Source organism: Bombus flavifrons, chromosome 1 (genome assembly GCF_040668555.2).
Source record: "Bombus flavifrons isolate JBK064 chromosome 1, iyBomFlav1_principal, whole genome shotgun sequence".
NCBI lineage: Eukaryota > Metazoa > Arthropoda > Insecta > Hymenoptera > Apidae > Bombus > Bombus flavifrons.
The window spans coordinates 20,292,138-20,313,689 of NC_138442.1; the positions used below are offsets into that span (position 1 = coordinate 20,292,138).

Here is a 21,552-nt window from a genome sequence, read left to right on the forward strand (position 1 = left end):
TTGATTTTACATTTTCATTCAGATTTCAGATACTTTTGTCTGGGTTTCTTGTTTAATTCCTTTAACATGTTTTCAACGAGGTTTAGAGGACTGTCAGGTGCGACAGATAATTCTTAACTCATCGATGCACTGCGGATTTTCGTGCGTTTATGATAAATTGAAAAGTGTTCGAAATATAGTACCTGTTATAGCTATTTAACAGGCGGAATAAACTTCGCCATAGGACCTATTTGTTGAATTATTTTCATCAAAATATGAATTTGCATAAAAATTCATCTACTCATCACGCTCTTCTTCAACTGTTGCGAACAGCTTCTACAAATTTTTAGGTTGTTACTTTCATAAATACAAAATTCTGGTTTGTTAGTCGTTGATATTATCTTGTCCGTTATTTCAAGCGATTATCATGCTCTGCATAAAGTCAGGATGTGTCTCAATATTTGTGAATGGGCTTGTATAACGCTCGAACAGTGGTATCAAACTAGCTATTTAACAGAGGGAACAATCTTCACCATAGAACTGTCCATAGGATTTGTCGAATTATTTTCATTAAAATATGAATTTACATAAAAATTCATCTACTTATCACGCTTTTCTTCAACTGTTGCGAACAGTTTCTACAAATTTTTAGGTTGTTACTTTTCATAAACGCAAAATTCTGGTTTGTTAGTCATTGACTAGTCGTTGATATCATCTTGTTATTCAAGCGCTTATCATGCCTTGCATAAAGTCAGGATGTGTCTCAATATTTGTGAATGGGCTTGTATAACGCTCGAACAGTGGTATCAAAATAGCTATTTAACAGAGGGAACAATCTTCACCATAGAACTGTCCATAGGATTTGTCGAATTATTTTCATTAAAATATGAATTTACATAAAAATTCATCTACTTATCACGCTTTTCTTCAACTGTTGCGAACAGTTTCTACAAATTTTTAGGTTGTTACTTTTCATAAACGCAAAATTCTGGTTTGTTAGTCGTTGACTAGTCGTTGATATCATCTTGTTATTTCAAGTGCTTATCATGCCTTGCATAAAGTCAGGATGTGTCTCAATATTTGTGAATGGGCTTGTATAACGTTCGAACAGTGGTATCAAACTAGCTATTTAACAGGCGGAATAAACTTCACCATAGGACCTATTTGTTGAATTATTTTCATCAAAATATGAATTTGCGTAAAAATTCATCTACTCATCACGCTCTTCTTCAACTGTTGCGAACAGCTTCTACAAATTTTTAGGTTGTTACTTTTCATAAATGCAAAATTCTGGTTTATTAGTCGTTGATATTATCTTGTTATTTCAAGCGATTATCATGCTCTGCATAAAGTCAGTATGTGTCTAATATTTGTGAATGAGTATAACGTTGGAACAGTGGTATCAAACAGAAGTATCGTTTTGTTAATTTAGGTTAATCTAATTGTAATTGAACAATGAAGTAGGATTTGATATTCAGCCATGCCCACGAAGAGTCTGCAAGCAGTGGATATCTTAGAAGCCCTCGAATCGAAGCTCGCGTACATTCCAGGAGGTCGTGATCGCGAAGGAAGACCTTTGATAGTGGTTAATGTTCCCTCAGAACTTCAACCGACCACGAAGCCCAGATTGGAAACGCTGATCGCCTATTTCTTGTCAATTTTTAGGTAATCATTAGTGTTTAAATATTGTGCATATTCAGAGTGAACGTTTATTGAAAACACGATAGAACTTCATTTATCCGAACCAGTCGAAGGACAAACAAGGAAACTGGATTTACAAGGACACTTGTTAATATTCAGACACCATGCAGAGATTCTTATTTCATATATTTATTTATAGCAACCTTATCGAACTGCTTTTCGATATATTAAAACATTCATTGCAGTTAGTAAAAACATAATTTTTATTTATTTAAAACGTATAGGTTTTCGTTCGACTCGCTCGTTGTCCGAATTTGTTCGCGATTTTTAATTTCATCTCCGCGTAGTTTGTCGCTTATTGTACAAAACACTGCGTACATTGTAACAAATAAAATGTATGTTTTTACCAACAACGGTAAGTTTCTAATATCAAAAAAGGTAGTGTAATATCGATAGCAGTTATAAACCGTTACAGACGAGAATAGAAAATATTTGATCGCTTGGAAAGTTCGTTCCGATTTACATTTCTATTCGATATACATTTATCGAATTATATAGGTGTCATTTTCTTCTACAACGTTTCTCCGTCTTTTGCGCTATTTGAATATTCCATCCTTCCAAAACCTCTCAAATTTTTCGACGTGAAACTTTTCGGTAGATTTTTTACGTCGACCAAATTCCTTAAAAATCGGAACGAACTTTCCAAGCTGCTCAATAAAAATCTCTCGAACGCAATGGTGTTCGAATATTAATAAAAATCATTGTCCATAGAACCTACATGAATATGTTTGCCATATAATCTATAAATGACAAACCCGATTTCTTCCATTACTCATAATTTTGCATATTCCACTTCTTTCAAATAAGTAGATTCGATCAACAGCTGAAATTTCATCTGAATAAATGAGGTTCTAATTTAGCAGTTTCAACTGTTAGAGATATGTATACGTAAACAAAATAACCAAAGGATCAAAAGATATTATGAGACGTATGTTTCGTGATTAGCGAGGAGACGAAGAAAAATGGATTGGTGTTGATAGTGGACGCGCAAAGAGGTGCATGGCGCGTGGCAAGGTCTTGCATTAGGCTATCTACTATACTTCTGGGAGCTTCTGCAGCTTCTGTGATAGTAGTGCGCCCAGACGGTTTCTGGGATAAGAGAGTGGATAGCTGTACGAAGTCCCACAAAGAAGGAGAGGTTGGTAACTTGCATTCAAGATTTTAACTTTACGTAGTATTTTGTGTACGCTGTTTCTTCGTAACGATACAAATAGTTTTATCATTTCGTAACACGTAACTTCGATCGAGGTGTGCTCATCGATAATAAATTAATCGTCAGAAATAGAAGCATAGAATGGACCATAATTTGAAACCGTCGATTAAAGTGCTTACTAATAATAATATTGCGATTAAACGCTCGATTCGATGAACCTACTAGGTCGTCCGGAAAGTTTCTTTCGTTTTATAAGGAAATAGTGGATGCACAAGATTTTCCGCTTTATATCATTTTATCGAATTACGTATGATCCATTTTTGTTCTATCAAAATAAATATCACAACATTTGACAGATTAGGTTTCACGTTTGTATAAAGATGCATCGTTGTAAAAGACGTGTCTGTAAAAGAAAGACACTTTTCGGACAACCTAATGGTATCCCATTCATATAACGTTCCGGACAACGCTGAAACATCGTTTTGTTATGTCACGTAGATCCTTAAAGATTATACTTTCTGCTCCAGGATATTCTACCGCGCATAGCCATCAGAATCGTAAAGATTGAAATCCTGGTAAACTGACTACCGATATTTACAATTTTCCAATCGAATGACAAATTTTATTAATACTAAACCTACCAGCGCCGGCCAAATTGATCGTTTTCGAACTTCTACATGAATTTAACCATACTTAAACGTTATTGTTGTTATTTCTGTATTTAGAGATCACAATAGCTATTAGTTTATTCTTCGGATAGATCTATCACGCCTATCTGAGCTGAATAACCTTTATTGCACTTTCTTACATGGACTTGGAGTAAAAACAAAAAAATATCTTAAACCTATCGATGATATCTAAAACTATCTTCTACTTACTGTTTATTGTAACTAACGCATCTGCGTATGGATGGGAGCGCGAATTCGCGTTGTCATTTTCAACAGTTATCATATAGCTTCGTAATTTCTGACTTTTCCTAAAACACGCATACAGTACAGGGTGGTTGGTAACTGGTGATACAAGCGGAAAGGGGGTGATTCTACGCGAAAAAAGAAGTCGAAAATATAGAATAAAAATTCTTCGTTTGAGGCTTCGTTTTCGAGAAAATCGACTTTGAATTTTCGCTCGGTACGCGCGCGGTATGTTATAACGGATCTCACTGTAGATCGTTGTCTCGATGGAAAAATTAAAACAAAAGAAGAATTTTTATTTTATATTTTCGACTTCTTTTTTCGCGTAAAATCACCCCCTTTCCGCCTGTACCACCAGTTACCAACCACCCTGTATAATATAATAATAATATTAATAATATTAATAATAATAATAATAATAATAATAGTCCAGCAAAATGAAATATGTTTCTAATTTTACTCGAAGTTTTTATAATTTACAATTTTTCTCCAACTAGCCCAGACCAGACAAACTAGTTCCGCTCGAAATGTTACTTGTTATTTAAATCACTGGCCTTAAATGTGAGGTTCGGTCGTTCGATGTACGGTCGTCCTGCTCGGTCATCGCGTGAAATATCCACGCGTGTTTGTCAGAATCGTCGTGCGTGAAGAGCCCCAGTAACAACGAGTTAATTGCGGGTGTAGGAAGGCGCGTGTCGCAAATTAATTTTCAGTTCGTTGTTGTTTCAGCCGATGTATCTCACCCTGACGAGGCTCCAACTTCACATTGACTATGCCCAGCTGGCGTACGAACTGGGTGGCAACAAGCCGTACGACCACGCGGACTGGATCCAGAAACGCGTGGTAATCGTCTCTCGTCTATAATTTGCGCTCAAATAAAGCGCATTAACCGTATTAAATCGAAACGATGAAACATAACTTTCTACGCGAGATACCTTTGTGAGAGCCATTTCATGGTACATTTACTTCTTTATGTATTTTGTACGTATGTCTGGCTAGCGTTGCTGTAAGATATAAACAAGATAATATTAGCGTAGTATCGCAAGATATCGAATATGGATATATTAGGTTGTCCGAAAAGTTTCTTTCGTTTTATGAGGAAATAATAGACGCACAAGGTTCTTTGTTTTATATTATTTTGTCGAATTACGTACGATACATTTTGTTCTGTTGAGAGAAACACCGCGACATTTCACACACTTGGTTTCACGTTTGTATGAAGGTGCACTGTTATAAAATACAACGTTTGCGAGAGAAAGATACTTTTCGGACAACCTAATAGATATCGTAGCATATTGAGAATATTCATATTGATTTACGCTATTAATTACGTTAGAATCTTATTAAATGGTAAGTTACATTCTAATTTAGGGTTGCGTGTTAAATTAAGTTGCGTAAAAAAGGAGAAAAAGAATTTGCCAAAATGATAGATTTCGTATAATCGAATGCTATAGTATTGATCGTCTTGCAATAAAATTATGGATTTGCAAATTTTCTCTTCCTTGTAGAAACGAAATGAATCGAATGTTCTTGTTTCGTTCTGCGTTGAATTAAGTTACGTAAAGAGAATGAATGGAAATTTTAGGGAGTTCGGTAAAATGATAGCTTTTGCATAATTGGACAGCGTCGTGTCTTCCGCTTTATGTGAAAACTGTGTACGTGTCACTTCTCACTTTTCTTTTTCTTAAGTAAAGAAATGAGCTGTGAATGTTTCTTTGGTTCTATAGTATATTAATTTTTGGTTCTAAAGTAAAATAAATTTTTGAAAAGGATACGGAATTTCTATGGCAATAAGTTGTACTGATTTCAATGTGGCAGAAAGTGGAAGACTACACTAAAGATGCAGCCGATCTTGTTACAAAAATGACTGACCTACACCAAAGACTGATGATCACTTTGGATGGATTTCGGATGTCAGAATCGGATGATGATTTGGAATCCTACTCGAGGATGAGCAACGATTTAACATCTCACGCGCAACATGTTCTTCAGTCAGGTGAATGAAACATGGATTACTTTGATACATTTCATGCAAAGATATATTAAAAAAATTAACGCAATTTCATTTGTTCAGCGAATTTTTCTAATTTCGTGTTAGCAGGAATATAAAATTGAAAAGACTTTGAAATTGTAGTATCTGTAATTTAATTGAATCTAGAAAATTTAAATATTTTGATATTTTGATATGAAAGAAGGATTTATCGTTGATCTTAGTATTAGGTTGTTCGAAAAGTTTCTTTCATTTTATAAGATGATGATAGATGAAGAACAATTTCTGTTTTATATTATTTTATTGAATTAGGTGTGATCCATTTCGTTCTATTTCTATTATTATATTCTATATACAACATTCTATATTATAGAATATATTATATTCTATATATATTATATATACAAAACACATTATGCGTTGTCTATTATTTCCTTACAAAACGAAAGAAACATTTTGGACAACCTAATGTTTCTTTAATTTTTCTCAAATTCTCATTTCAGCAAATAAACTTTGAATATCCCGAAAGAAGACTATAACGTAAAATCGAAACATAAAATCGTTCGTGTTAACATGATTCTTTCACGTTCTTCTTTAATATCAAAAGCTGTGTAACGATAAAGAAGAAAAAGAAATAAGATCGAATAGAAACTGAAGAGACTAGAATTGAAAAATTTACCATTAAAAAATGAACAAGCCAATAATCGAAAGTTTTAATAAAACCATCGTTCCGCCATATACAGAGAAGTCTCGAGTTTTTCAATGCGTATCTGTCACAGTCGGCTCGTTTTCCCGTGTCATCGTTATCGATCGCTCGAATGTCTATTTCCTGATCCGTAGTACAATCAAGCAACCGGTTGTACACGAGGATCGACACTCGGATATGGCCGGATTGGTCGGAAAAATTGAAAAACCGGCTTAACCGGATGTCGAGCAGGAACGTTTTTTTAGAAGTAAGCCGGCAGAGTCGCGTGCTCGCGGGAACGCGCGAGGGTGTAAAAACGCTGACAATGCAACGCTCGTGTAACTTTTATTTCTATTTCTTCTTTTCCTCTTCTAATGCAAGATCCCGCTATAATATTGGAATCTTGTTAGAGATGCGCATTTTTTAAGCCTACGGGGATTGCCCGTAGAGCTTTGGAATTCAAAAAAATTGATACACTGTTATTTATACCGTATTATGCTGGTTGTTAACCGACTGCAATCGTTTTCAGTCAAGGCGACTTTGAAATCGTAGTATCTGTAATTTAATCGAATCTAGAAAATTTAAATATTTTGATAGAACGAACAGACACAATATGAAAGAAGGATTTATCGAGTCTTTCTGTTATGTTAAAAACGATTAAAACTTTCACGATGATTGGATGACACATTTGTTGCTTTCTAAATTTTAGTTGTGTTTTTACACGTTACGTTGCACTCTGTTCGCATATTTCGTGAATATTTCAGTTCTTCTTGCAAACCTGGAACAATTTTTGAAATCCAACAAATCACAGATATGTCAATATCAAACGGATTATACAATAATAATTGAAATTAGTGTTAAATGAATGTTACGTAATGTTATAAGAACAGAACGTTGATTATCTGTATTTTTATAATTTTAGGCAGAAATTTAGTCAGTTCGATGAGCAGAGAATCCACGAAGGACACTTTGGACACCTCGATAAAAATTTACGAGCTTATCGATTCCATCGAATTGAAACAGGTATCGTATCTTCTTCGAAACAAAAGGAAAATAAGTAAAATTTCCTGTTACTTGCAAATGTGATGTTTTATATTTTTTTAGCTGGACATCGAAAACTCCTGGTCAGAAATGGAAAGAAATTTGGACACAGCCAGGGTAATCGGTGACCTCGAGAAGGGCGTGTCGCGTGTTACAGATTGGATCCTGGGACCAGCGGATGCTATGTTGAACTCTTGTTGTCAAGTCGGATTCGACGTCTCTTCCTCGGAGGAACTTCGTAGACGACATGAAGAACTGGAATTAGAATGCAGGGTAAGATATCAATATTAACGTAAAAAGCAATAATTTTCGTGTAAAATGTCTACAGTCAGCAATGATAGAATATTTTATTATCGAATAAATATTTCTTCATAATAAAACTTTCGATGAACTATTTAATTATTAGTTTGTTACTTACACATTTGTTTGTTAATTACTCGTATAAAGATTGAAACTTTTTAATACTTTAAAATAGCAAAGAGAGTAAAATGATATCGAAGGAAATTTCGTATAGAAGATAGTTTGCATTTGTTTGAATTTCAGGAAACTTACGGACGTTACGCGGAATTGCTTCACAAAATCGATAATTTACCAAGCACGCGTTTATCGGAAGACTTGAAATCTCAAAGAGATTTCATGGACTTCGTGTGTAGAAGCTTCGCAAACAGACTCGAGAGACGACGAAACGTGTTAATCACTTCTCAAAGATTTTTTAGACTAGTTTCCGAGGTATTTATCGTTAGCAAGGAGGAAGAAAGTTTCAAACGAACATTTCTCTTTTAGTTAGCATTACGTTGCTACTATTTTTCAGTATTTTGACAAAACGAGCGAGGTGTTCGACAAATTAGTAATGGGTAATAGAACTCACGACTTTTCTCAAGCTGCAGTGAATCTTCTAAAATTGGAACAGAGTCAAGCAATTTTAGGTAAATAATTTTTATTTAACAAATGTCTATGCCAAAGTATTGGGAATTAATAACAAAATTATTTTTGTTTTGAAAATTTCTTTTCTTCGTTTGAGTGTCTTTATTACTTCTTCGTTAAGTCTTGCAATTTACGCTGAAAAAGATCCTACGTTTATTGTAGAAACTTTAGAGTGCGAGTTGGTAAAAGAAGGTGAAAAATTGTCAGATATTTTGTCAATGCCCGTGAAGGATGCGCTAGGTCGAGACGTGCACGTTGACTATGGCGAGGACATAGTGAATGTGAGAGATATTTTGGATGCAACGAACGCTAGGAAAAACATTTTCAATGACAGTGTCGAGTTCCAAAAACTGTCTCTAAAACAGATCGCTTTGATATATACTTACGAAAGCGACGCTAAACAGGTGATCGTACAATTTCATTTGAATAACATTTTACTAAATAAAATTTCATTTCAATGAAGTATTTCTAAGTCGAGTATTTCTATGCGTTATTTATATGTGAAAGTTTTTAGGCTGTAATATGGTTGAACGATTTATACGATGTTCTGTTAAAAAATCATATGGAAATCGGTTGCAACGCGATCGAAATACAGTCGCAAAAGGAAGAACATCAATCGTTTCAGGAAACTGCTAAGGTATGTAGAAAATAAAATGAAATAATTCGACAAATCGCCTTCATCGCATAGAAATTGTAACAATGATCTAGTAGACAAGAAGTTGGACGTTTACAAATGGCACAGTGTAGAAATGCAGAATAAAATAATTTTATATGTATTGGGTTGGCAACTAAGCGATTGCGGATTTTGTAATTAGGTGATAATGTACAATAAATTCATTATGAATTTTATTATAAATTCATTATAAATATTAAATATATATGGTAATAAATTAAAATAATGAAAATGAATGAAAATAAATAAATATATATGAATTAAATATATATGAATGAAATGAATAATAATGGAATGAAAATAAATAAATATGTATGAATGAAATGAATAATAATGAAATGAAAATAAATAAATATATTTGAATTAAATATATATGAATGAAATGAATAATAATGGAATGAAAATAAATAAATATATATGTATGAAATGAATAATAATGGAATGAAAATAAATAAATATGTATGAATGAAATGAATAATAATGAAATGAAAATAAATAAATATATATGAATGAAATATAATAAATTCATTATGAATTTTATCATAAATTCATTATGAATATTAATGAATTTATTATACATTACCACCTAATGACAAAATCCGCAATCATTTCGTTGCCAACCCAATAGTATTCATTATCTTGACGCCTAAATCACTAAGAAAAGTGTGGAATATAATTTAGAATAAAATGTTAGGAGAAGCGTGGAGTAAAATACGTATACAGATTTTAGAGTAAAGTAGCAGAAGAAAAATGGAATGACGTAATTTTATTCTTTATTGTACCTTGATATTTCAATTTCTAGGGGACTTATGACTATGGTTGTCAATTAGTGAACGGTGCTCAAGTACTAAGATTATCCTGCAGGCTGCCACTGGAAAGTAACGCGGCTCTGTTCTCAAGGCTGCGTCAGGCCTGGAAGCAGCTTCGATCCGTTGGCCAAGAACAGCTGACCAGACTGAGAGTGTGCGCTGTTTTCCATAGAAGCGTCGAAGATGTACGATCGGTGACCGTCATTTAAAAATTTCAAGCACATTACAATGCACAAATAATCAAATTTCCAATGTGAAATCTTAAATTTCAAACTTCACCGTATACCCTAACTATAGCTTGTTCGTTACAATTTTCAATTGACGATCGAAGAGCCGAAGAGAAAAATGGTACAACTGACAAAATCTCCAATTAGAAAAAAGAAAAGACAAGACAGATAGAGAAATCTCTGAAACTTCAAAACACGTTACTCTATGTAATTACAAAAACTGTTTAGAAATTATAACAAAATTCTTCAGATAGATCTAAATCCTACGTATCGTTCTCTCTTTTTCTTGCTTTTGGAAAATAGAAAATGCACTGTTATCGCTCCTATTCTCCAAACTATCTTCTATAATTTCCAACGTATTTCTTCAAGCACTGTTCGAAGCTACACGACTTGATCAAGACCGTGGCATCGCTTCGTCGATCCTTGAGACCAGAAGACCTAGCCGCAGAAGCCCGAGCCAAGGCCGAGATAAGAGACATCCTGAACAATCGAGAAAAGCTTCTCCTCGAGGTTGGACGAATGGTGAGGCTGGGTCGTCTCTTGAGAACACGCTTGAAGGAACCTCTCTGTCATCAACGGCAAGTACGACCGCGATCATGCATGTTTCGAAAGAAATTCTCGGCGTTAGTCAACGCCGATGATTAGCACTAACACGTAACGAATCGGTAAATAAATACCAAACATCGTGCAATCGATCCTTCCTAGAATTTTTGGTGAAATTGTTGGCCAGGAACAATCGCGAAGCTTTCTAAAAGGAGAATCTCTAAATCGATCGTAAACGTATATACTTTTAGTAAAATATTTTACTATATTTTATAACAATTATTTCTATAATAATATTTTGGAAATAAGCAACAATTTCACTGCATAGATATTATTGTAAAATTTCTCTTTGCTTCGTAAATATGAAAATTAACCTCTTTACGAGTCACTATAATTAACCATTTAAAACGTCCCCCTTTTTGATTATGAAAATGGGTTAACGTCGTAAATCGTTAAGTGAGCGTTTTCAATGAAATTGGTTCAAAAGTAACTTGGAAATGTGTGTTCGTAAATCGTGAATGGAAGTCAGGAATCGTATAACGAATTTTTATCGACGTTTCAAACGTTTCTGGCAAGATTTCCCGCTCGAATTTCCAAGCTTTCTCGACCGTCCAACCGTGTCCTTGGATTTTTCCTCCCCATTATATCTAGTGCAATTGGGTTCGGTGCAATAAAACGCGCGCACCTCGGTCGTCCACCGCAAGAGCAAGATAAGTCGAGTTCATGCGACGGTGTTGTGAGAAAGATCGAGTCGGCTGGTACCAAAGTAATATAAGAGGCGAGGAGGGTACGGTAACGTCGACGGGCACCTCCGTTTTTAACGGAGGCGGTGTGTCAGTCCATGGCTGCACGTCGACCAGATACCTACACCTTGATATTGCTGCATGTAAGTCCGATAGTTTCGAAATACGATAAACGCGCTCTACTCTCGTTCGACCTATTGTTCCTAGAAGCAAGTACCATTTTCATCCAAATCTCTTTGCATCTCTTTCTCATTCGGTTCGTTATAAAGTCAACCAATTCTTTATCGATGAAACAATTACCTCGAAATAACATAAAACGATTCTTCTTCTGTCATATAAACTGCATCTTGCGTCAACGTCGTTCTTGTAACTTACATTTTTCGAAGAGAAATAAATGGTATTCAGTTGAAATTACCAAACAAGCATAACGAAACGATTGGTTAACAAATTGTTAGTTCATCGTCTTACTTCTTCCTTTCTCTGTTATGTTTCGCATCGTTGAAGTTTTGTTTGATCGGTGAAGTACGTACTTGCAGTTCATTCGGCTATGTATTAGTGGATGAGACAATGTAAATACCTTTTTAACCGACGTGTAAATCTCATACAATGTCATTATTTTTACTTAATTGTCTCGTAGAAAATTTAATGACACTTGTTGAAGCGACGAGATGAATACAACGATGAGGTTGGTCAAAAGCTTACCAATTCATTGTCTTTTTCTTTTTTCGTTTTCCTTTTTCGATTTTTATAATCATTGCAATTTTATTCGATCTACGAAATAAATGTGCACTTCGTCGAGTTTCACCCACGTGTTAGTGCGATAAATATAGGTCACTTGCGTCTAGTGTTGACGTATGCGTAACAGTTTGCGCTCGTAGAGACGAACGTCCTATTTTCACCCACATGAGGACGGTCAGGGCCAAGAAATTGTTTCACGCGAACCGTCCGTTTCTAATATTCGTTCGCAAATCGCAAACGTGAAGTTCGTTTCTAGAGCTCGCGCAAAAGTGGCTAGAATTTTGCCTCTGGAAAATGCAGCTGATTGGCAGCGAGCCAACATAAACGAATATCGTTTCGAACCAGCTCCTTATTTTCTTTCCCTGATTTTTCGCAGGTTGACCTATTTCTTTCAAATTCTTATCGTTCAGGGTGGCACCGTTCTCCAATGTTTCTCGGTTCGTGCACGCGTGCACGAGCTTTCGTTAACTGATATTGCCAGGAGAACCCGTTGGCCGCGGTCCACGAACTTCAAAATCCGATCGACGACGGAACCACTTCGATCAATCGCAGCTGAAGATTTCCGTCCGTTATTTTCGGACCCACGAAACGTTTCATTCGGAAATTTTTACGTAAGACGTGAATTATCGATTCTTGCGCGTTCGTTTCGCGAACCGTGAAACATACAGCTTCCGATAAATCCATCTAATTAATTGTTTTGAGTCATTGTTGGGATTAAATGAATCGTGAATTTCTACTGGCTAGTTGGTTTATGATTTCTCAAGAAATTTTTGATCGGATATTATGAATATTTACACAATTACAATTATTACACAAACAAATATTACACAATTACAATTAGTGTAATTACAGTTTGTGTGATTACAGAAGACATTGACACGCACCACAATGAAGCGTTTTTTCTTCAGATTCTATAAATTTCAATTTCATAGTATCGAATTTTTTTAATCATATGAGAGTACAATTAAATAACACTTGCGTCTAATTGATTACTATGTAAACGCTATAGTAAAATGAGTGGTACGCCAATAACTTTTGTAGCCACTGTGTATGTAACATCGTTGATATCGAAAATTCACAGTGAACGTACTAAAAACTTGGAAAATGCAGATTTACTCACAAACAAAAATTTGTTTACTCCGTTGGTCTAATTATAATGTCATCGACGATGAGAACTTTCTTTCTCTCTCCAATGAAGATAATCGATATATCGCGATTCTTTATCGTCTCTTATTGATAAAACCGAAAACACTTTCTATTCTTTAGAGAACATAAAATAGCCATAGATCGATTGAAATTTTGATATATGCAGCGACGATTGAAAATGCCGCTTAAAAGTGACGCTATGCAGATACAGCGGCTCTTGGTTCACCGAAATTAGAACTCCGCCCCACATTGAAGCCACCATCTGGTCCACGACGCTTCGTCGCGGCGCTGTCACTGTCGATTACGTAATTCTTTAGAAATTTGACGTTTTCTCGAGACTAATTTTGTTAATGCATGCAAATCGATCTTCCACATTAAGATGCGCCGATCGTTTGCTACGGATCGATTATTATGGACAACTAGACGCGCGATTTAGCTTCGAGCACCGATGATTTCGTAAACACAGTTCCAAAAACGTATATTGCTCGCAACTATGCATATAGCAATGCACGATATGTATATCAATAAGATGGTAATTTTTCGAGAAATAGAAAAGAAAAGATATTTTATTTCACTGACTGAATGAAGATATCGAGGAACAGGTGATGTTGGTGGAAGTTTAAAAAAAAGCACGATCGTAAAATGCTAGTTTAACGATCGTGTCTGTTCTAAAAATTCTTGTTTAAAAGGCTGCTAAGAGCATCGCTTTAGCTTTCAGCAACAAGCAAACGCTCTCCTTAATATGATATAAATTGTAATTGGTATTCTAATTGTAAGTGGATTAACAGCTTCATTTTCAATTCTTTGATATTTTTATTATACGTATTTTTTTAAAGTAAGGCGAGTGCTGATGATTTTTCAATTACGTTCAAACAAAACTTACTAGACACCCCATATATCTGCAAAAGGCACATGTACGCACTCATAAAGCAAGTTATAAATATCGCAAGGAGCAACTGCGATAAATCCTCGATACTTTATCATCTTAATCCGCCACTTTCAAACTTCTTCAAACGCAACAGGAGGAACAGGACAGGAAATAAAGCAAAACACTGTGTTAAAAATCAAAAAACCGCCATTTGTTAATCACGGAACGTAGTGATTTACGCGTAACAACTACTAAGTTACAATATATGCAAAATATGGCAGAATACGTAGTATAATCATACAGGAGGTTATTTGATATGAAAAAAGTGAGAAACCTAAAATAAAATTTTCTGACTTCGGAAGTTATTTTACGTGAAAATATGTATCGAATTTCTTATACGAACTTTTATTCTCAAGAGAATCGAGTTCGAGGACTTGTCAAGTACCTGTGAACTGGACTAACTCTTCATTGGATACGAGTAGGAGGCAACGAATAGAAAAGCAGAAGGCTATTCTACACGCAAAGATAAACTAAAAACATAATATAAATTTTTTTCACTTGAAGGCTTGTTTTCAAGAAAATCGAATTTGAACAGATTTAAGCTCCAAACAAAAAAAAAGAAAAAAATGTATTCTTTATTCTCGATTTATCTTTACATACACAGAATAGTCTCCTATCGTTCGTCCATTGATATCCAGTCAGAAATTAATACTCTCCGAATGTTCACACTCGATTTTCTTAAAAACCAGATACGAGATCTCGAATGAGAAGATTGTAAATATTCTCAACTTTTGACTTATTTTCGCACATAGAATAACCTGCTGCTCGTTGTCCAGCATCCACCATGAAATTTGACAAATGGAAACTCGACGTTCGAAATTTCCCAATTACTTTTCTGCGAACGTACTCGTAGTGTTACCGCGAGTCTTTTGTCACACCGTGTATAACAAGATCGATAATCAGGCACGCGATCATCATTCACGAAGTCGACGGACCACGGTCCAGAAAAATGTCTATTAATAGCGAGAAGTGAACGAGAGAAATTTATTTTTCTAGAATGTCTGAAGCCGAGGATGCCTCGGGCAAAGGCAGTAACCTGACAGCGATTGAAGCAATCTCGGCGAGGCTGGCGGAAGTAACGCGACTCGCCGAGAAGCTGGACGCGAGACTTTGCGAGGCTGGAGCCAGGACTCGACCAGTTCCGATGTCGTCGTCCGCGATGTCCTCCACTTCGTCTCTCTTCTCGTCGTCGAACGTACCAGTCACCACGTCCACGTCCGCTCCTAGCCAAGTTCAAACGATTTCTACCGGAATCTCTGGATCCATTGCTGTTACTACCTCGTCGATTGGAATTACCACACCTTTGATCAGTTCCTCGGTGTCTACGGTGCAACTGCAACCTAAATGCGTGTCCACGATCTTGTCCTCGGCGACGAATAACGAAAGTGTTGGTTCTTCGAAGGAAAAGATGTCTGGCTTGGTGTCTTCGATACCACGATCGGCGAATGGAACGGTTTGCACGGGTACTGTTAATGGTAAGGCTGGTTCTACTATGCTGGAGAATGGTAAGACGGAGGAAAAAGTTGCTGAGAAAGAAGACGGAGCAGAGGAGGAAAGTAAGGACGTGGATTTGGACCGAGCGAATGACGCGAAGATGGAAGAAGTCGCGGAGGTGAGATAAATTCGTTCGTTTAATGAAGTAAAACATGTTGGTTAGAGAAAGGATACGATGGTGTGTTTTATGTTTAATCCGTAGTGGAGGTTCAAAGGGGGAAATAGCGTTAATAACAGTAACGTAAAAGCTGTATAAAAATCATTGAAAATCATTGTATTAAATAAAGTCACTTACATAATTTTTTATCAAGATATAAACAACGTATCATTAGATTAAAAAAATGTCTATGATTTGAGAAGGAAATTATTCATTACAGACACTTGAACGTTCTGAAACTTGATAAAATTGTAAGGTTTGAAATATTAAAAATGTCAAAAAACAGAATTCAATAAAGTAAATTGACTGAAAAAGATACTACAAAAGAAAAATATCGCACGAGTACAATGTTAATCATTACAAGTACAAGTTTAGAAAAATTGTTTGACACTAATCGGACGATTATTTTAAATCATTTAATATTTGATCCTCTTCTTCTCTGATCGTATAGAGTTGTCTCTATATCTTTATATTAAGTCAAATTTATATTCAATGTCTCGTCGAATGCATTTTGTGATATTTATATCACGATTGTAGGACGTAATTGAGAAGTCATTCGACGATAGTCAAGCCGATGATTCGAACATAGAAGACTACGTGACCGCCACCGAACGTTCAATTACTCCGACAGTTCGCTCCAGAAGCGAATCCTTCGTTACTTCTCCAGAATGCGAAGACCTTGCTGCTCCAGCAACCATAACGTCTAATAACGATAATTGGTAAGAAACACTGTCCATAAACAAAAAGAACACTCATTAATTAATTCGTTCATGAATAATACGATTTGATTCTAATAACGATTCTTTTTCGTCTTTTTATTCGCGAAGGTGGAACATCGAGGAACCTAAATTTATCCCCACCACTGCAGCGGCGTCTTCTCCTGTGTTTAAACAAATGGAAGCTTCGAAAGAGCCGAAAATAGAAAGAAACGTCGTCGTATCGGTGGATACTCCGCAATCGGAAGCTAGTGAGACGAACAAAGAAAAACAGATTGAGAAAGTTGTGACAATGGAAAAGAAAGTCGAAGTACGTAGAACATTTTTAATTTATGTTTCTGTGAATAATCGAAGGTTTACGACAACAAGAAGGCAGCTCCGATATTTAAAATAGCGAACAAAAGAAAATATTTATAAAATAAGAAATATAAGAAACACCACAATTTTGCAAAATAGGTTTCTATTTAATAAAATAAATATGATATATATTATGGAATAAAATGACTGTTAGGAATATGATATTTCTTAGTACAAGAGACACTAAAATTAAATTAAATTGTAAATTGTATTTATTGGTAAAGAGAGGTAAAAGCATATTTAAATTGAAAATGTTTATTACTCGAATATTAATTAATTATGAATTTATAGCATGTTCCAAAAATCGACCTGATTCTGATTGATCTTGAGTTAATTTTTGTTGCTTTATTCAAATTATTGAAAAGTACAGTTACCTTCTTATTGGAGCAATCCCTTCAATTTGCGTACGTCGGGATATTTTTAATGCGTTATTTTATCTTGTGTCGATTCAGGAGAAATCTGGGAAGATCGTAAAAGAAGTTACAGAAACAACGACTTTACGCGTGTCTCACGACACTCGTTTAGGTATCGCGTCTTACAAAGTGATATCCAACACCACGCAAGATCATCGAGAAAACGTTGATGTTAAGGAAATCAAGGATCTCGAACGAATCGTGTTTCCGGATGTTCAGACGAATGGATTACACCACGAGACAGATTCCGGTTGCAAATGTGAGACTTTTCACGTTAAATAGTCTGTAGAAACTTTAGTTGCTCTGATGTCTATCTTCACTATGGAAAAATTAATTTTCTACAAAAACATTTATTGCGTTATCTACACAGATTATTTTCATTTAAATCTAAAGAGTTATCAGAATGATAGTTTTATAGTATAATGTATTGCATATTTGTTTAAGATAGGACAGTAATTTTCGTGTTCCAATGCATTATAAATTACGTTGGAACAGAATAAGAATTTAATAATCAGACCATGAACCCTTAGGGAGTTAAAAGGAGCATTAGGGAGCATTCATAGGGAGTTTAAAAGTGCAAAAATACACATAGCGTATAAAAATATAGAAAATATTTAAAATATGGTTATTGATAATATTGAACAAATAATTGTTTAGGTCTTGTTCCTTTAGTTATATACATAAAGATATCAATTCACATAGATACTTGAAGTCTACTAACAACTGATACAAAGTAATTACATCTGCCACCAACAGAACAAATTGAAAATACAAAATACAATTAGCTATCTATTTACTGCGATAGCCCTACTAAGAATGTTTCAAACGATCATTAAAAATCATATTGTTTCGCAGCGGATTCGTACAGTCGTAGAGACGAACTGTCAACGAAAACAGACGACACCGAACGCGTGATCAAATTCGCAAAGATTTGCGAGATCAATCAAGAATCACGCGTAATCCCTGCGGACACATCGAAGGATATTTCGTTGTCCCTGAAGGAATATACGCGACATCGCGAAGATAGTGGAATTGAGATGTCACCGACGAAGAAGGACGAGAATCTCGAAGGGCAAGATTTCCTCGAAAGAGCGAGGAAGGTGAGTTCGATCGAAAGTTCCTCGATGAATGGCGATCGAAGGAACGGATGTTGCAATTGCAATTGCAGTCACGAAGCTGCATGCTACGATCGTTTTTCCATGCAACAGAATCTGATCGAGCTTAACAGCGTTAATGAGAATCGACGTTGTGTGCCACTGTCTAATGCAAGCTGATTTTTTAATGTGATCTGTGTGCTTCTATGTTATATATTAGATTCCTTTTTGTACGTTCAACCCGGTTAAATTAACTATTTTATAAATGTGTACTTGATATAATTGTTTCTGAAGAAGTATGTTAGTATAGTTGTAGAATTGTAACTGCAATTATCATTATTGTAGTCTGTATAAGTGATAAAAATACGATAAATAAGTATAGTATATACGTTTAATTTATATTTTGTTTTTTTTATTAAGTACTCGATGCAACTTATAGGGTGTTGTGATAAATATTATTATATAAGCAATCAAAGACGCCTGAAGCTTAAATTTCTCCAATTTTATACAATACAGTATCAGGATTATTTTAGACTCTGGAGTAAAAAATTATCTTCAAATACTTGTACATAAAACACATTTTATAATTTACCTATATAAAATAACAGAAACACTGGGTTGAACTGATTACAAACGATACAACAATAATTACCCAATGAAAACCTAACTCCTCCACCTTTAACCATTTAAGAAAATCAAAATTAGTGTATAGTTAAAATATGAACAAACATTTTCAGTCTAACGTGTGCATAACAGTTATAACATCCTTACGTTGTGTGCATGGCTCGCGTTTGTAAATAAAGCGTTACTCAACAGTCAGAAAAACTGGATTTTGTACCTTGAATGTAAAGAAAACTTGTCACATTTTCAACGAAAAAAATTATCGGCAATTAGAACGAGCGATTCCTGTTATCGCGATGACACTCTTTTGAAAGTAGCGGGTCACGAGCTATCGGCACATCTCATCGCGTTTCGCGCGCGATCGGTAATATTCGGGCGCGTTCGGATGCACTCGACAACGCGCATGCGCGGCCAAACCACTTCGGCGGCATTCGAAACGGGACGATCGGTCAGTCTTGAGTCGACTGGCTTCTACGACCGATCGACCGGTGATGTGACACCATTGTGACATGTGTCACGCGAGTGTTGTTGCTGCTGAGGTTTACGTTGTGGCTGTCATTGCTTGAACGTGGGTCGATTTAGGTGATTGCCCGATAATTAATTAGATAACGTAGCATAAGACGATCTTTACGAGATACATTTACAAATTCACTTTCGATCTCTCTAATCGAAAATGTTTCCCAGATTCCATTTTTTTAATAATCAGATGAACTTGTATAGATACCAAATAGAATATCAAATAGAATATGAAATCGATTAATACTATTACAGCAAAAGATCGATAGTAGTCAAAGAAGAAAAGTTTCTCGTTCAGGGAATACGTAATTTAATTATCATTCGCCCCACGAATCGTAGTATCAAGTTTCTCCGCAAACAAGTGGCACTCTTTTGAATGGACTCACCGATGCGCGACACGTAATCCCCGGTTACACTCGGCCAACTTTGACCAAAAACCCGTCCAATTTGTCACGTTTTTCTCTCGACCCCGATTTCATCTCGTCCTTGGGTATGCTGTTCACGAGCAGCTCTCGTCTCTCTTACCTTGAAAAGTGCCACTGAAATAGTCCGATCGTAATACTATCTTGCCGCGAGTAACAGTTCAAACCAACGGAGTAAGAACCTCTTACAAAATCATTTACATCGCCTCTACCATTTATCGTTATCTCAAAGAAAGCACGAGTATCGTGCTCTCGAAAGCGCCATCATCGAATTATATATACATATATACATATGCATAGATGTATATTATATCTTATCCTCCATTTGTTGTCCATTAAATTATATTTAAAAAAGACAAAACGATATCGAAGAAACGTTAAACGAAAGTTTTCCCCTTTTCTTGTTAACGTCTTGGTTTCCAGTAGCAGCGATCGTCGGCGAACAGATAACGCGTAATTAGCCTGACATAATGCCACCGATAATACCATAATACCGGCGTGCATTGTTTCACGAGGATGGGCGGCGGACAAAGGGAACGCTTCCGGGCCGCGAGATCCGTGAACCGTGGAACACGCCGATTCCAGCGGACTGTACACGCGATCTCGCTTAATTTCTCGTCTCCTCTTTTTCCACGGGATCGTCTCCACGATTCCCGTGGGTCGCGCGGTGTGGCGAACCTCTCGTTCGGAGAACGCCACCAGTCAGTCCGGTTTTATCCTCCCATTCGTTCGTCCGTGTCGGTGACGTCACCTTACAAAGATACCTATAAAGTATAAACACACTGACGTTCGATCGAAAGGTGTATAGTAGACACACGCTTTTTAATTCACATCCGTGCGTTTTAATTATACACCGGCAATTAGAGGTATGGTGAATAGACGCGTTCTCCGGTTGTTAGTTTCGATTAGATTTGGTCCTTTTTTTTTTTAAGGTGTTTGTCTGGCCTCCGTAATGATAGTGTTTCAGTTTCAGAGGCTGAATTGTTCGATGCATTCGATCTGTTGGCTATTAGTAATGGATATATTTAAGTATTAGATCATAATCGAAAGTGGATTGCAGCGGAGTGAATTGTTATCGGAATAGATATCGCGGGTGGCGTCCGGATGTTAATTGTAAGCGTCTGGTGGTTTGTATGTCTCGTTTAAGGCGATTGAAATTCGATGTAGATACTTTCTTCGTAGTATAAATTTGATATATACAGGGCGGTTGGTAATTGGTGGTACAAGCGGAAAGGGGGTGATTCTACGCGAAAAAAGAAGTCGAAAATATAGAATAAAAATTTTTTTTCAATTTTTCCATCGAGACAACGATCTACAGTGAGCTCCGTTATAACGTACCGCACGCGTACCGAGCGAAGATTCAAAGTCGATTTTCTCGAAAACAAAGTCTCAAACGAAAAATTTTTATTCTATATTTTCGACTTTTTTTTTCGCGTAGAATCACCCCCTTTCCGCTTGTACCATCAGTTACCAACCACCCTGTATATTTTTTTTTTTATTTGGTTGTTGAACATTTTTGAAGAAATTCGGAATTCAATATCTTCGAGTAGTTGGTATATTGTATGTCTAAG

At 35.9% G+C, this 21,552-nt stretch overlaps 2 protein-coding genes and 1 long non-coding RNA gene across 10 annotated transcripts in view; 2 read left to right on the plus strand and 1 right to left on the minus strand.

Moving 5' to 3' along the window:
- The first annotated feature begins 1,386 nt into the window (after nucleotides 1-1,386).
- On the plus strand, nucleotides 1,387-10,738 carry LOC138183404 (SEC14 domain and spectrin repeat-containing protein 1-B). Its single transcript, XM_069120272.1, has 12 exons — nucleotides 1,387-1,644; nucleotides 2,626-2,818; nucleotides 4,474-4,587; nucleotides 5,563-5,740; nucleotides 7,342-7,442; nucleotides 7,524-7,733; nucleotides 8,004-8,189; nucleotides 8,272-8,386; nucleotides 8,547-8,788; nucleotides 8,899-9,021; nucleotides 9,860-10,051; nucleotides 10,463-10,738. Exons 1-12 carry the CDS (start codon nucleotides 1,460-1,462, stop codon nucleotides 10,736-10,738), a joined length of 2,115 nt encoding a protein of 704 aa, XP_068976373.1. The 5' UTR covers nucleotides 1,387-1,459.
- Nucleotides 10,739-11,418: 680 nt separating this feature from the next.
- The window catches only part of LOC138178705 (titin), an 81,892-nt gene continuing 71,758 nt past the window's right edge, over nucleotides 11,419-21,552 (plus strand). For 4 of the 8 annotated variants that reach the window (XR_011172895.1, XM_069111234.1, XM_069111423.1 and 1 more), the window contains exons 1-6: nucleotides 11,419-11,522; nucleotides 15,188-15,803; nucleotides 16,380-16,561; nucleotides 16,670-16,868; nucleotides 17,368-17,587; nucleotides 18,184-18,428. Coding sequence is in view for 6 of the 8 variants with exons in the window: in XM_069111234.1 (XP_068967335.1) it covers nucleotides 15,189-15,803; nucleotides 16,380-16,561; nucleotides 16,670-16,868; nucleotides 17,368-17,587; nucleotides 18,184-18,428 (1,461 nt within the window). In the remaining 2 variants the exon portion in view is untranslated. Of the gene's footprint in view, nucleotides 11,523-15,187; nucleotides 15,804-16,379; nucleotides 16,562-16,669; nucleotides 16,869-17,367; nucleotides 17,588-18,183; nucleotides 18,429-19,503; nucleotides 19,626-21,552 lie in introns of those variants that run through there. The other 4 variants (XM_069110907.1, XM_069111080.1, XM_069110992.1 and 1 more) reach the window with 2 other exon arrangements.
- Nucleotides 11,459-12,504, minus strand: LOC138185388 (uncharacterized). Its single transcript, XR_011174610.1, has 3 exons — nucleotides 12,082-12,504; nucleotides 11,680-11,924; nucleotides 11,459-11,582 (listed from the first exon to the last, which is right to left on the minus strand). It is a non-coding gene; the product is annotated as an uncharacterized LOC138185388 (long non-coding RNA).